The sequence below is a fragment of the Mytilus trossulus genome, chromosome 7, assembly GCF_036588685.1.
Source record: "Mytilus trossulus isolate FHL-02 chromosome 7, PNRI_Mtr1.1.1.hap1, whole genome shotgun sequence".
NCBI classification, from domain to species: domain Eukaryota; kingdom Metazoa; phylum Mollusca; class Bivalvia; order Mytilida; family Mytilidae; genus Mytilus; species Mytilus trossulus.
Window position 1 is genome coordinate 55,165,921 of NC_086379.1, and position 16,474 is coordinate 55,182,394.

A 16,474-nucleotide genomic window follows, 5' to 3' on the forward strand; every position below is an offset into this window, starting at 1 on the left:
CTATATTTTAAAAAGACTTGTTCACTGTTCTGTTTTATATATTATATAACAAATAAAGGCAACAGTAGTATACCGCTGTTCAAAACTCATAAATCCATGGACAAAAAAACAAATCGGGGTAACAAACCAAAACCGAGGGAAACGCATTAAATATAAGAGGAGAACAACGACACATCACTAATATATATAACTAATAATCAGAATAAGTAAGAACGCAAAACAGGTATTTTAACTTTAAGCTTCAAATTTAAAGTTATACACAATTTCAAACAAACACGTTTTGTCTGCTATACAGTAACGTATAGTTGTTAACTACCATGTCTTTTGACCTCTGATGAAAAGTTCTCTTTTTTGCATTTGTTAACATATCTTCTTATATTTATTCGTATAGTTTATAATGTTATATTAAAATATATGTTTCTCCAAAACATTGCTTATCATCTACTTCTTAATTATGTATCAAAAGATATGTTAATAATTATATTTGATAATAATTATGTTGTTTTGATAATATACATTCTTCTATGGAATTTAATTGAAATATTATTTTCTAAAACCGCTATTGATATTGGAACTTCAATAACATTAAATGTGGTTCAAAATCAAGTCTTATTTATTATATTTGCTCAAAGTTTTGTTCGTCTTTCTATGTATTTATAACGACGAACTTCATGCCAAAGAAATACGTTTCGACTTTGTATGGAAATATTTTGACTTGAATGATAACACTGATATGTGAATGGGGGAAATGTTTATAAGCTTTGGATTTCAAATATTTTGGCCACGAGCATCACTGAAGAGACATGTATTGTCGAAATGCGCATCTGGTGCAAAAAAATGGTACCGTTAATGTTATTTCAGTCATTTGATCATTCCTGATGAGCATTATGATATTTATATGTACCAATCTGCGATTGCATGAGATACAACTACAACCTAAATATTTTTGACTTATTAAATCAGTTGTTATCCACTAGTTTGATGTGTTTGAGCTTTTGATCTTTTCGTTTGATTAGGGACTCTCCGTTTTGAATTTCCCTCTAAGTTTAATATTTTTGTGATTTTAATGTGTATTTCTTTCAGCTACATAATTTAAAACGGACATAATTGTCGACCAAAACAGCGTGTTTGAGTGTGACATCCGTCACCGAAAAACATATAGGGACATGATAAAATCGTGAATGATACATATTACCAATCACTATAATTATACAATTATTACATTCAAATTTATTAGTTTAAAATGTTCAGAACAGATGTCTGACTAAGATTATCTTTATATGTCTTGTGTGCTTGAATGCGATTTTATGATTGAATATTTATTTAATATAAAAAAAGTGAAAATATAAAATAATTCATAAATAAACGTTGTTAAATTCATCTTTCATGTCGAAATAAAAAAAAACCCATCTGAAACCTTTATTTGATAACAAAAACAAATATTTCGAAAATGTTGTAGGAATTTTCATTGATCATTATTCTACAAATTTTTTGAAAATATCTAAATAAAGGAAAATATGTACCACAAACAAAGCTCTGACTACTTTCTCGACTTAAGCTAAACTTTTTATTGTTTTTATTTAATGATCTCTTTGATATGCTGATAAGTATTGGATTTTGAAATGTTTTGCCATCAATCATCCGTGAATAGACTTTAGTTGTCGAAATTCCCGTGTGCAGTTTTTTTGGTACCGTTAATATTATTTATGAAAATATGGTAGGTGGCATTTGAAAATGAGACCAATGCTGACAGCTGTTCCTTTTTTATACCTATTATGTCTGTTTATTTTGTTCACATAAAGTTGTCAATATAATGAAATTTAATGCGACTGTCACACAAGTATAAGAATTTTCTAACTTTAAAATCAGGTTCATGCCAAGTCAGGAATATGACAGTTGTAATCACTTTGTTTGATGTGTTAGATCGTTTGGTTTTGCCATTTAATTAGGAACTATCCGTTTAAATTATTCTTGAATTCGTTTGTCTTCTTATTTTTCTTTAAACATGAAGTATCTTCGAATAGATCTTCAAAACACAGAAAGGAAGATACATCCTGCCAAAAGAATACTTTTTTTGACAAAGTAATAGTATTTTCAATTCTTTCACACATTTTTATTTTTGAAATAGAAGCAACTAGAACAAATTCGGGGTCTTAATCTTATAAATGTTTTCCCCCCTTTTTTTTCTTTTTAGATATATGAACCTGATACTTTTAATTTTCTGATCGTTCATTCGTTCAGCAATGCTACATTAATTCATTTTCTATTGTATAAAACCTATTGAATTTATATTTGTTTGTGTGAAGTATTTTTTTATACTTATTGAATATTATAAACGGATTTATTTGTTGTCTAATTTCATAAATACTTGATAAAGTATCTTTTAACAGAACCGCTGTAAACCGGATTTTATATGAAGTTGACCGATTTTAATACGTCGAAACTAAGCGTATTTCCTATAAATTCTATTTAATACAATCTAAATTATTCAATTTCCAATAAAGGAAAGTGTCGATTTTTTAAGTCTGTAATTAAAAGTAATAATTGTACTCGATAGCGTTCCATTTCAAAACTAAAAAACTTTTAAAGAAGTGAGTGTTGTGCCAGTTAAATTACGCGTAACGTCAATTTGGTGTATAAAAGGCTTTATTTTTAAACTTACATTTGATTGTTAAATTCCAGGAAATTTTTAATCCATTACTTGACATTTGCTTGAATTTCAATTCAAATACTATGAAAATGATAAATTGACGACATGATTTGAAACCGTCACCAAATTGTCCTTTATAAAATGTTACGGTAGATTACGTTACATGCATAACTTTGTTTCCATCATTTAAGCTTTGACTGTAATGTAATGATCGAATCAATATTCAAATAATCCAATACACGTGTAAAAATAAATCGGAAAGAATAGGAAACGATATACGCATTTATTTTGTGAAACTGTTCACAGTAACGCCTACTTAAATCACTACTTGATAATAGCATATTTATGAATAATATTCAAGTAGTTTCTAAATACAAATAAGATTGATAATTTTCATGAATATAATATATCTACTTCAATTAAAAGTTACAAACCCACTAATATATTCCATAATATTCTGTAATGATGTGTCTGATTTCGGTGAATTATCAGGGTAAAATCTTATTCTTTTGAAAATATGTTTTTCGACGTAACCAAAATAGATCCAGTAAAATTATTTTTCTATTTTTACTTACCTTAGACATAAGTCTAATTTTCTTTGAACACAGTACGAAAATAATAGAAACATACATATCTTAAAGTTTACAAAGTTACAAATACGTCTATATATTTTTTTCTTTCATTATCGCTTTATTTCAAGAAATATCATTTAAATTTCCCTCATTTATTCCCACTAAATCAAATGTTTGCATAAAAAGGTATACTCACAAATATACTGAACTCGGAAGAAAATTCAAAATGGAAAGTCCCAAATCAAATGGCAAAATCAAATGATAAAACACATCAAAACGAATGGACAAAAAACGGTCATATTTCTGACTTGGTACAGGCATTATCAATTGTAGAAAATGGTGGATAAACAGATTTCAAAATCTCTTGTTTACTCATAATGTAAAAATCTCGATCAGATGTCTGCAGTATGAAATTCACAAATGAATAGTTATATGCTACATTGTTAACTGGTAAATAGTTTAAGAAGTAACGTTTGAATGTATTTACTCAAATGTTTACCAATACCTTTATAAGACTCAAGACTATTTACATATTATAGATAATAAAGACACTTTTTATTTTTGAACATTTTAATTTGACATATAGTCTATGAGTTTATGTTTTACATGATGTCGTCGCTGATATCACCATCCAAGTGGAGCAGTCAGAACTTGTGTATTGAAATTTCATTGATGTAATCATTCTTTATGAATTTTGATAGTTGATTAAATGTTGAAATATTTGAAAGTCTTTCTATCCACATGTATAGACTGTTTTGCCTCATTTGGAATATTCGAAAGTCTTTTCATCTCCAGGTACAGACTGACTTGCATCATTTGGAATATTCGAAAATCTTTTCATCCCCAGGTATAGACTGCCGTGCCTCATTTGGTACATCCTTTCGAAATAGTTGTTTATAAATGCTCGTCTTTTTTGCAAAATGTAATCTGACTTTGAAACAGTTTTAATTCGAGCGCCATGGAGGCGTCTTGTATATTCAAAACTAGCGTTTGGCAAACCAAAACATACATAATCTTTATGGTAAAAACAGTTTTACTTTCGTAATTACCCAGGAGTTTGAAATTTTTGTTAAACTACCGATGTTCCAGTTATTCCAAAAAAGATGCCAAACTAAGCTAAAAAACACAAAAAGTAAGAATTCCAAGAGGAGCAATACCAGCTGTGTCGTCGGGGTAAGAATTTTGTTTTAGATGAGTACTTGATGTATTTCCTCTAGTCTACTTTTATTAATGTTCATTTTTATAAATCATATATAAAGTTAAAATCATATTCCATAGAACTTATAATTTGCAAATTGAATGGACAATTACAGGATTTTTCAGACTTTAACGAACAAAGTTCACAAGAATTTTAAGATGCAAGTGGGAATACTTTGAAATACTTTTATATTAATATCACAAGAAAGAAACATATCATAAATATTTAACTCCGTCGATAATCAGACACAGACATATAGTGCTGTTTTCAATGGTTGTATTCATTTACACATTAAATGTTAAATATGAGTTTGTCTTTACAGCTGAATTGTGTTTTATCATACAAAAAAAGATAATTGTTAAAAGTAAACCTACTTGCATAATATATGGTTAAAAAACACAAACTATTGTCAAATGCAAGTCTGATTTACCTTTACTTTGTATTTTTATGTAAGTTATATACGTTTTTGTCTGACTGTAAAACAATGATATAGTTCCCGTTTAATATTTTTCAGATTTTCTACCCACACCATCCGTAGAAAATGATTTAATCAACTTTGTAAATGTGTATTCAGCGTTTTTAATATTTCGCATGTCACTAGATAACGGTTATGTTGATCTGAAGAGTACTTAAAATACTGAACACTGCATTTTGTATTAAATTTACTTTTGCAGACAACATATCCACTGTGGTAATTTCAAATCTGTAAAGAAAATTTGCCTCCAGCCAAAATGACCTATTCAGACAAAAATTCGTTTATTATCTGTGTTGTATACTGCTGTTGCTTTTATTTATCTGTAGTAATTATTATAAATTTGAATGACTTAATTTGTTGTATTGAAAATTTGCAATATTGAAATGATTATTTCCATGCATCTGTAAATTATCAGCGCGAATGATGTGATTAAAAAAGAATTAATTTGGAAATTTTCAAGAACAGATTTGTTATGAACTAAACAGCTGATAGTCATAGTACAGCTTGTCACATTTCATCGACCATTTCATTACATCGTTGTCTTTCTTCAACTAATACCAAAATTATATAAATGTATATACTGCTGTATATAACAGTTTCAAGCGGAAATTAAAAAAAATAAGATAATTATACAAAATGATTCCATGAATGTCTTATTCAGGAAAGAAATTCGGAACGAAAGTAAAGTTATTAGAAATTAACAGTTACAACAAAAATGGTCAGTGGCTTATTTTTGTCTGATATATGGAGACGAAGTCGTAAACTTGACCGCAATAACGGTTGTTTTTAACTTGGCCATTAAAGTGCGAGGTTTGGCATGCCACAAAACCAGGTTCAACCCACCATTTTTATTCCCCTTGAAAATTTCCTGTACCAAGTCAGGAAAATGGCCATTGTTATATTATTGTTCGTTTCTGTGTGTTGTTGCATTTTAATGTTGTGTCGTTTGTTTTCTCTTATTTTTGAGATATTAAGATAAGACGTGGCACGGTACTTGTTTATCCCAAATTCATGTATTTGGTTAAGATGTCATATGTGTTATTCTCGTGGGATTTTGTCTGATGCCTGGTCCGTTTCTGTGTGTGTTGCGTTTCGGTGTTGTGTTGTTGTTCTCCTCTTATATTTAATGCGTTTCCCTCGGTTTTAGTATGTTACCCCGATTTTGTTTTTTGTCCATGGATTTATGAGTTTTGAACAGCGGTATACTACTGTTGCCTTTATGTAAAACACAGTACCAGTTGAGATAAAAGAAAATAGAAGATTAACGCTAATGATGCACAGTTTGAATCCTTCAAAAGTAAAACCAAAAAATATCGTGCTAAATAAAAAGATTTTAGTTTTCTTTCAAAGACATTTTAACCAAAATAACAAAAGAGAGAGTATGCCTGTGTTTATCACTTATAGTACTATGGAATAACAGATCATATACTTAGTTACAAGGACAGAGGGTATGTTTCTGGTAAGACACGTGCTGTTAATACTCGGAAACCCATCGTAATATGTAAGGTCTGACATATATACTAGCTAATAGTCATCCCTATAAATGAAATATCAGAATACGAGACACATTATTCACGCATGGTTGGTCCGTTTAATCTATTTGTTTTGTTTATTGAAAGAATATATATTACTTTCATAAATTGCACACACTCACATTTAAAAAACTACATGAAACCATTAAAATAGACATTTTTTAGTGGGAGTCCCAAGCACTATTAATGAAAGTAATGCAATAGATCAAATCAATAGATATTTGTTAATTATGCAGTCAATTAAAATTTGAGGTAAATTGTTTTAAAAACAAGATTTGCTAAAGATATCAACTACTGAAAGAATATTAATACACACTGCAATATACAAATCATTCAAAGAGAATAGTGAAAACTTTGTTAAGCGTCGTTGTGTTAAACAATAATATATTATTTACCATGAATTACAGTGGAAAGGAATGTGTCATTCAAAGTAATGAACAAAAATATTTTACAAATATGCTTGCTTACATCGAAAAAATGTGTGATGTTCATACATCATTTCTTTACTGCTATATTTGGCACATAAATATTAAAAGAGGAGATGTGGAATGACTGTGAATGCTTTACTATTAACCTGGGTGAAATTAAACAGCACAATGTCAGAACAAGTCTTGCCCTCAATTGACCATGGGATTGACTTTTACCCCCGTCACATCAGTCCAGCTACGACCTTAGAATTCGAAATTATGTAAAATTTGAAAGTAGTTGTAAGATCATGGAGTTCGTGGTAAGGAATTGTCAAGGTCGTTATGTTCGTGTAGGTCGACAACCATCTGTGAACATACTCAAGACATTCGTAGTGCAGTCATGGTCTAAACCAGTTGTAGCAGAAGCGTAGAAAGTTCGTAGTTAGGACTTTATGATCGATGTAGGCGTATTTCAACCCATATCAAATACGAATTTCAAGAGCATTACAAACCGAAAATTTCGAGAGAAATTCTAGTAACTTACATATAATAAACAGGTAATTTACAAAATAAAAATGAAATTTGAATATATGAATTTATACGACTAGATGCAAAGTATCAATACACAGAACATTACTTCTCATTATTTTCACATCCCGTTGATGTTTAAAAAACAAATGTCTTTATATTGCCAAGGATGCTATAAATGAAACTACGTACTAGTATACTACTTCCTTTAATCTCATTTCTGAAGCGGAATCTGATTTGAAAATAACAATTAATTCTTGTATTTTTGCATAAACCAACAAATATAATCATGCACCAGTCCAATATACAAATACACAAATATATAATGTACGTGTGATAGAGATTACGAGTGTCGAAAAATTAAATGTTTAAATTTTCTATCTCTGAATGTAACATGTGTAAGAATTGTCAGGATTAAACGCCTTTTAAAGGAATTTTTATTGGTGTATAAACTGGACCAAGACACTCACAAACAGATCATAAAATTACTTTGGACTTAATTTGTGAGTGAATTGGTCGAGTTTATACACAAATAAATTCCTTTAAAAATGTTTTAATCCTATATTAAATTCTGATTTGCTGCAGCGCAAAACATTGACGAGTCCTGAACAGAAAACATTTATTTATGTAAGTTTATAGATTTTTATCGAGTTTTGGTACAAGTGAACAAAAAAAAAACATGTATCATTTATTTTTTTTTATCAACTAAATGTAATCTTGAAAACCGAAAGGGATAGAAAACATGGATTTATACAGGTTAACTAGGGAAAATATCTGATTTAGGATATATATTTAAAGTAAATGATTCCAGATTTGTTTTGGAAAAAGGGCCATATTTAAACGCCCGGCATTCAACAATAAGCAAAACCAATCCCGTATAGTATGTTATAAATTAATCTGGCATGACAAAATGTGGAACGAAATAAACAGAGAAAAAAAACCCAGCCTGACTTAAGATAAACACAATGAAATGAATATGAGTTTGGGGAAAGGTCTTTAGGTTACCGTACGCGTGGTCTTCGACAGTTTGTAAACCCGTACCATAAAAGTTTTTTTTTAAGACGGAAACACCAATTAATGACATTTAGTGGATGAGATGTATAAGAAGTCAAATCAGTCTTAGCATCACACGGGGAGGTGCCAAAATATAGGTTTCCATAGGATGTAGGACCATAATTATATGCGTCTGTTTCATATAACTGAATAGCATTATATATTTAGTTATTTTGATTTATCAAATAATAAATAATGTTCTTACTGATAAAGACATTATTTTACGCTCTCACCTCATCATTTAACCGTTAACCTCTGAGAATGCATTAAATTTAAATGATCAATATATTATATGAATCGTTCCTCATTTAAAGTCATATGAAACGAGTGAGTGGTGAAACATAATGTGTTTGTCCAATTCTTGAACCAATGCATGTATACATCATAAACTTATTCCTCTGTGCACGATTTAATCATTATTTTCGCAAATGTATCATATAATCGTCAATTTTTTTCTCTCTGTTTGTTATGATTTAACAAGTATGGCTGCTCATTGAATGCCGTGTTTTGAAGCCGATTGTCACCTTATAGTAAACAAATCACAAAAGGCATGGGTATTGAGCACGTGTTTAACATGTATATTCAGATATTTGTTTATTTCAATGACAGATCCATGCGTATTGTGGTCACCGGATTTTTACGAGGAGGGTTACGCTCGGGTCACTATGCATACGGAAAATATGTCGGCGAATTGCTTCCTGGAAGCAAGCAATTAAAAATAAGTAAACTTCTTCTAAATGTGGACAAATTAAAGAATTTTCATCAGAAAAAAGTATATGTACATATGTTGCATAATGAAAACTATCCATTTAGTTATAAAAAAACATATGCATATTTTTTTTAATTTGAGGTTTCGTATGACTTTAAGGAATCTATGATCAAACACCGCAAAAATAAGGTAAAGTATTGCGTTCGTCATATGGCTCCCTCAACCAAAAAAGAAAAAAAGAAATAACATTGAAAATTGAATGTAAAAATCGTCTGATTACTCGTATATATTTATATAGAGTTTTCCTTGTGAAATATTTATATAGAGTTTTCCTTGTGAAATATTTATATAGAGTTTTCCTTGTGAAATATTTATATAGAGTTTTCCTTGTGAAATATTTATATAGAGGTTTCCTTGTGAAATGTTTATATAGAGTTTTCCTTGTGAAATATTTATATAGAGTTTTCCTTGTGAAATATTTATATAGAGTTTTCCTTGTGAAATATTTATATTGAGTTTTCCTTGTGAAATATTTATATAGAGTTTTCCTTGTGAAATATTTACATAGAGTTTTCCTTGTGAAACTAAAATATAAAAATCCATAAAATGACAGTCATTACTGTTTATTTTTACAAGACTGATTCAAAGTCCGTTTTATGTTTTTCATGCAGTATACTAAGAAAAACTGTTTTATTATTTCGAGATAAATATATTTGAAAGCATATAACACAAAACGGCTGTGTATGAGTTCAAGTAAAACGAATTTGCATTATAAGTTAAAAAAAAACATCCCCAAAGATTTGATGAAATAAGAAAATTCCTCTTTGATATGAGTGTTGAAAAACAGTAAAGGGAGTAAAAAAATCATAACTGTCAACCCTGAATATGATCCGGCTAGTACAGAAAAAGAGCACAAAGCTAGTGATTGATCAAAAATAAAAAACGACTTGCTGCAATGAAAATTCATTTAATGTATACTTATCAAAAGCCCTTAATACTAATGTTGAAGTTGGACCTCACTAAAACAAGTCCCTGGCAATAGTTAGTTTCTGCAGAGAAAATGTTTTGCATGACTTGAAATAGTTTCCAACGAGTTGATTTCACCCAAGGCTAGCTAAACACTACAATTCTGTCCAAACAATTAAACAAACCTAAAATCCTATTTGGAAAAAAATTCTATATCTTTCATGGTATAATTAGTTACATAGTGTGCTAGTAACCTTATACGGTATATATTGGGTCAGTAAATTCCATATGGAGTGAGAGCGAAGCTCGAACCCCATATGGAATTTACTGATCCCATATATACCGTATTAGACTAGTGACCTACCAAAATAAGCAAGTCTTGGATACTGTTAGCATTAAGAAACTACTTCCATTGATCCTACAAAAACAGATGCCAACAAGAACAACTTGTTAAGTATAAATGCGTTTTATGAATTTATTTCGATCGTAATCATCAATTTCTTAGTTTGTTAAAACTTTTAAGATTTTTTCTCAGTACCGTTGTGTTTTTATAAAGAGACGTAACACCATTACTAACCGAGTATGAAATAAGCCCTGCCTCCATTCTAACCTAATATGGAATATAAAGGGACGTAACTCCACTACTTACCTGTATGAAATAAGTCCCGCCTCCCTACTATCCTAATATCACGGTTTGCACGCGGACGCTTTTAACCAATCATATAAAATTTTGTAGAAATGTATGGGAGGTAAGATAAAAAAAAACCAATACCATGGTTTGAATTCGTATGCACATGTCTTTGTTGATATTATTTCATATATGTATCACTTGCATTGTTCAATACGGTTAAACAATATGACTTGCACCAGGTATAAGGCCTCAGGACCTTCAAATTTTGAAAGAATAAGAAAATTATATTAACATTTTATATTAGAACAATGTTATTCGGTCAGTCTGGATAGATTTGTTGTCATTCCAGGTATGGGTTGACCATTAATCATCTAACTAGATACAAAACTCAGTATTAATGTTATCGTAAAAGATAATCCTCGTTGATTTTTTTTCAAAATGAAATTAAGCTAAATGAAATTAATTTCACGTAATTAAGATACATTACAATACATCATTAATCTTAATGTGGTATGTATTACATACTATAACATTGATTGCAGATATAAAGTATCAAATACCATTATTCTATTTACGACTGTATCATTTTTAACGGACATATCATTTGTCAAAACATTTAATTGTTTCAACTTTGGCTTTTGTACTTAATTTACATGACATTAAAACATTATTTCAATTAGCAAACACGTATTTACTCACTTTTCATAGTATTGTGTTATTCCGAAGTAAAATGTTACAAAAACGATGATACTTGTTAGTTTGTTTCATGGGATGTTTATACTATTGACAATAATATCCCCAGATCTTAAGTTAATATTTAGTACCGAACATTCATTTTTTCTCTGGAAGGGGGACGGGTTGGTGGTTGGAGAGTTGTGCAAAGTGAAGTTTGCACTCAATATTTTTATAACTATTACAATGTTATTGAAAATTAATTTAAAAAAAAGGTTGTTTTTTGGTAAAAACGGGCGATTTTACATTTTATCAATACTACTATTTGTCATTACACAACGTTATATTGTCGACACTATGAATTAAATATTTACAATGAGTTCATTGTTATTGTACTGATTGACATTTTGTATAGTTTACGGGATTAATTTTTAAGCTGTTTTAGGCTTCAGATCTGTTGGTAAAGTCAGATTTGTACTATCATATTTATTGTTACTTGTTGGTTTTTCTGTTGTTTTTTGTGTGTGATGAGCCTTTTCAATTGCCTTTTATAGTGTGCACCTCATTTCTGTAATACCAAACTGTATAAAGCCAGGGGAAAATGTCGGGCGCTCTTGAACATTTGTAGTTTTTCATCAAACTATATATTTTTTTAATTTACATTTCTATTGATTTCATATAGAACATAATGATATCATAATATTCTTCACAAATGAAAATTTTTACGACAGAGTATTTGCTTTAATATTCTGTTGAATATTCAAGATCTACAGTGAAATGGCGGTCTTTATTAATTTCTTTCAAAATTGCAATACAATGTAATAAAATTGATCCTAAATGTTCATAAGGTTCATAACGGTCCTCGCCCGACGCTGAGCAATATGCAATGATCTTAAGAAACTATAAAATTGTAAGATTAATCAATTGAAAATTAAACACCATCAAAAGATAAAAAGTAAATGGTGTAAGAAGAAGAAGACGTACTAGTACTCTCGAATTTGAATCAGTTAGTAGTGCAAACTACTGTTTATAAGGGGTCAGCTGAAAGATTGAGTATCTAACTTATTTCCTATATTTCGATATCTGATAAGTTTCAGATACGTATGATTCAATAGGCAATTGTGTCATTATATATATAGAAACATATGGTATGAGTGCCAATGAGACAACTTTGCATCCAAATAACAATTTATAAAAGCAAACCAGTATAGGTCAATGTACGACCTTTAACACAACGCCTTGGCTCACACCGAAAAACAAGCTATAAAAGGACCCAAAATTACTAGACTAAAAGTGTAAAACCATTAAAACGGGAAAACCAACGGTTTAGTATATATAAAAAAACGAGAAACATGAAACACGTATAAATTACATAAACAAACGATTGTATATTGAAATTTTATTTTTCATCATACTTTCTAGCCTTTTTAATCATTCTGAAGCTTTAAAAATAGTGGCATGTTTCAACGTGCACTTGTCTCTGAAATATTTTCCTTAGTATCTTGATAAAACACCAGGCACATAACTTGCACTTTTATGCGTTGTTATTCTATTTTCGATATATGCGTTTGACTGTCCCTCTGATACATTTATGTAATACTCGCCACTTTTTGCAAATATTACCCTGTTGCAAACTTGTTATATTTCGATTTCTCGGTTGTCTACCCATTAATACCTATTATGTCGTAAGTCTAAATTTATTTGGTGTATAACACGCCTATATTTATTGTTGGAATCTTATTTAGCAGTATTTGAACCGGAATTTGTTTTCGTATATCTGTATGAGGGGAAACATTCCGTAATTTAAAATTATAATGTAAAACGGCACATTTCAATAAAACAAAATAAGTACCAAGGGACTGAGCTAGATAAAATGTGAAAAGTCATATGACATTCACTTTCCATGAAAGGGTTTATATTGGGGCAAATATAAAGAGAAGTTATCATCATCATAATCCTAAAATAAGAAACATACACAGCAAGATGTTTTTTTTAATACTTTGGTTCGCAATAAGTTTGTATTTCAATAATTGGCTAGGTAAATGAATGTTCTTTCATGATCCTTTGGCATAGCAACGGATAATTTTATCTCGACAATAGCCGTTGGGTCCCTTGCAACCATTGGTCAAAATGGGCACAATAGTAATAAAAAAAGAAGTTAAACATTTCCTTCAATTAAATGAAATATTTTGACCCTTAGTATGGTATTCTGACGCTTAAAAATCGTCACATTTTCAAACAATAGATTTTAATAGATAAAGAAAAACTTACCTGCAAACCGGTTATGATTTCTTCATAAAACATAACTGCATCAACAGTTTCAAGTATATCCGGTTCACCTTGAAGTATTACGGTAATTGCATATTGTCCAAATGCTAGGTTCAACAGATCTTCTGGTAATATTATTACTTGTCCCGTCTGATTATTCTCTGACACAACACCGGGAATCACAATAGTTTGATCAGCATGTATGGTCACAGCAGTGGTCATATTGCTACCTGTACTGGTATAGGTAAAGGATAAACTTCTGGGGTTCCCAGCTTCTACTGTAACATTATGATCATTGTCTAGCGTCAATCCTTTTACAACTGAAAAAAAATTAAATATTGGATTATATTTTTTGCTTCATTTTAAAGTAAAAATAAATGATAAAAAATAGCACCAATCACTGCAATTAACAAATACAGTGTTTCAAAATAAACTGTGACCAAATCATTACATGTTGGGATATATTAAGACAAACAAGTTCCTTCACGTTAATGTGAATAACTTTTTAGCTTTCTGCATTTTATTTTTAAAGTATCCTGCTTAAAAGAAATCTGAAACGATAGCATAATTTAGCTAGAATTATTGTAATATTAAAATGCTGTGACTTGTGAATGTTTTTGTAATTTTTCAATATGTTATATGCACCTTATTATTTCGTGACATTTTTTAAAAGTACTAATGATTGAAATTACTTTGTTTTTAGTCAATCTGGACAGTGATAGAGCTGTTAAGTCTGGTACCAGGATTACAATTTAGTAGGACAGACGCGCATTTCGTCTACAAAAGACTCATGAGTGACGCTCATATCAAAATATTTATAAAGCCAAACAAGTACAAAATTGAAAAGCATTGAGAATCTAAAATTTCAAAAAGTTGTGCCAAATAAGGCTAAGGAAATATATGCCTGGGATAAGACAACCCTTAGTTTTTTGAACAAATTAGAGTTTTTTAAACATGTAATTAAAAAAAATTACGAGTGAGGTTGTGCTACGCTTTTTAATCATTTATATTCACACAATTTTTAACAAGAATAAACATGCTTGTATTCTATACTATGAAATATTTCTTTTAAACTTGGACATTTTGTGCAGAAATATGCTGAGTATTTATATAGAACTTTTTTATTTACTAAAATACTACAACAGATTCTAAAAAAGATACATACCTGGGAAAAACATCAACTGTAGGTAAAGAAGTACCAAACAATCCATTCTTAAGTTTTGCTTCACATGTAGAAAAAATAAAAGTATTGTTTAACTTCAATCAATGTAGTTTTTTTACATTTGAAATAATGGTTAAATAACATAACTCTCATAAACCGGTATGATGACTTTATCATCAGACCAAATAATAATCTCTGATCTCAAATTCGATTTACATATGTGTAAATTTAACATTATCAAATCAATGTTTCTATGCGCGAATCTACTCAAATGAAACAATCCATTAGATTAACAAATCACAATTTCAGCCTCGGTTTAGATTTGGAATGTTATTTTTCATTCCAAATTCAATTTTTTTTTCAGACGAAAACACACATTAATTATTTAGAGTAAAGACAGACATATAAATGTGATTCCTTTATTATATAGCCACGAACATATTAATATATCATATCTTATTTTATGTAAAGTGTGTTTTAGTTTTGAATGCTGGTACACATCACTGAATTGGAAACATATTTTGTTTTGAATACTTTTTGCAATAATAGCGAAACGTTATCAAAATATTTAATAATTAATCGAAACTGCTCTTTTAAAAATGCATACCCGGGTACGGTATGACAATAGATCAGTATTTATAATATAAAATTTCCTTTTGTCTGTCTAGTTTCAGGAGAAATTATTCAAATATAACTCCACAGGGTCTATTTAGAAATATTATATGGTATTGATGCCATCATTCGAACAATTCTAAAGAGTGTCTAGTTCAATCGTTCTAAAAAATAAAATTGAAAATAAAACTGATTAAAAAAAGGCGTAATAGGTGTTTTCACATACATATAAGATAGTCGGTGTTTGCACATAATGTAATAGGCATTTGCACAAAACGTAAAATGTGTTTGCACATCATAAAATAAAAGTTGTAAATACATAACGTGATAGGTGTTGGTATCACCAGCCCAGTAGTCAGCACTTCGGTGTTGACATGAATATCAAATTATATGGTAATTTTTATAAATTTTCTGTTTACAAAACTTTGAATTTTTCGAAAAACTAAGGATTTTCTTACCCCAGGCATAGATTACCTTAGCCGTTTTTGGCACAACTTTTGGGAATTTCGGATCCTCAATGCTCTTCAACTTTGTATTTATTTGGCTTTTTAACTATTTCGATCTGAGCGTCACTGATGAGTCTTATGTAGACGAAACGCGCGTCTGGCGTATAAAATTATAATCCTGGTACTTTTGATAACTATTTGCACATGACGTAAGAAGTGTTTGATAGTGTAATATGTGTTTGAACATAATGTAAAGGTATGTGCACTTGATGTAATGGATGCTTACAGAGAGTATCAATTGTTCGGCAAAACGCATATGAACTATATCATAATGTATTATGTTTTGTACTGGTGATACATATGTATAAACACAACATAGAGACGTAGACTATACTATCATGGGTTTTTCTTAGAAGTCAGATTTATCAAAACATAACGTTTAAGATATTCAGCATAACAATGAAATTTGAGAAAGGACGCAATTATCAACTGACTTACGTAAAGGAAGAAAATACACAACCTAGAGAAAATTTGAAAGAATGTAAAGGTGGTTGATCATAAGGTTTGGAGGTATTCACAGACTATATAACAGC

General features: G+C 29.8%; 1 protein-coding gene across 1 annotated transcript in view; it reads right to left on the reverse strand.

The window, feature by feature from the left end:
* LOC134726532 (uncharacterized) overlaps positions 1 to 14,999 on the reverse strand; it is a 42,240-nt gene extending 27,241 nt beyond the window's left edge. The window contains exons 1-2 of the mRNA XM_063590938.1: positions 14,827 to 14,999; positions 13,665 to 13,981 (exon numbers count right to left, since the gene is read on the reverse strand). Of these exons, the coding sequence (XP_063447008.1) occupies positions 13,665 to 13,981; positions 14,827 to 14,872 (363 nt within the window). The 5' untranslated portion in view covers positions 14,873 to 14,999. The remainder of the gene's footprint in view (positions 1 to 13,664; positions 13,982 to 14,826) is intronic.
* Positions 15,000 to 16,474: the final 1,475 nt, after the last annotated feature.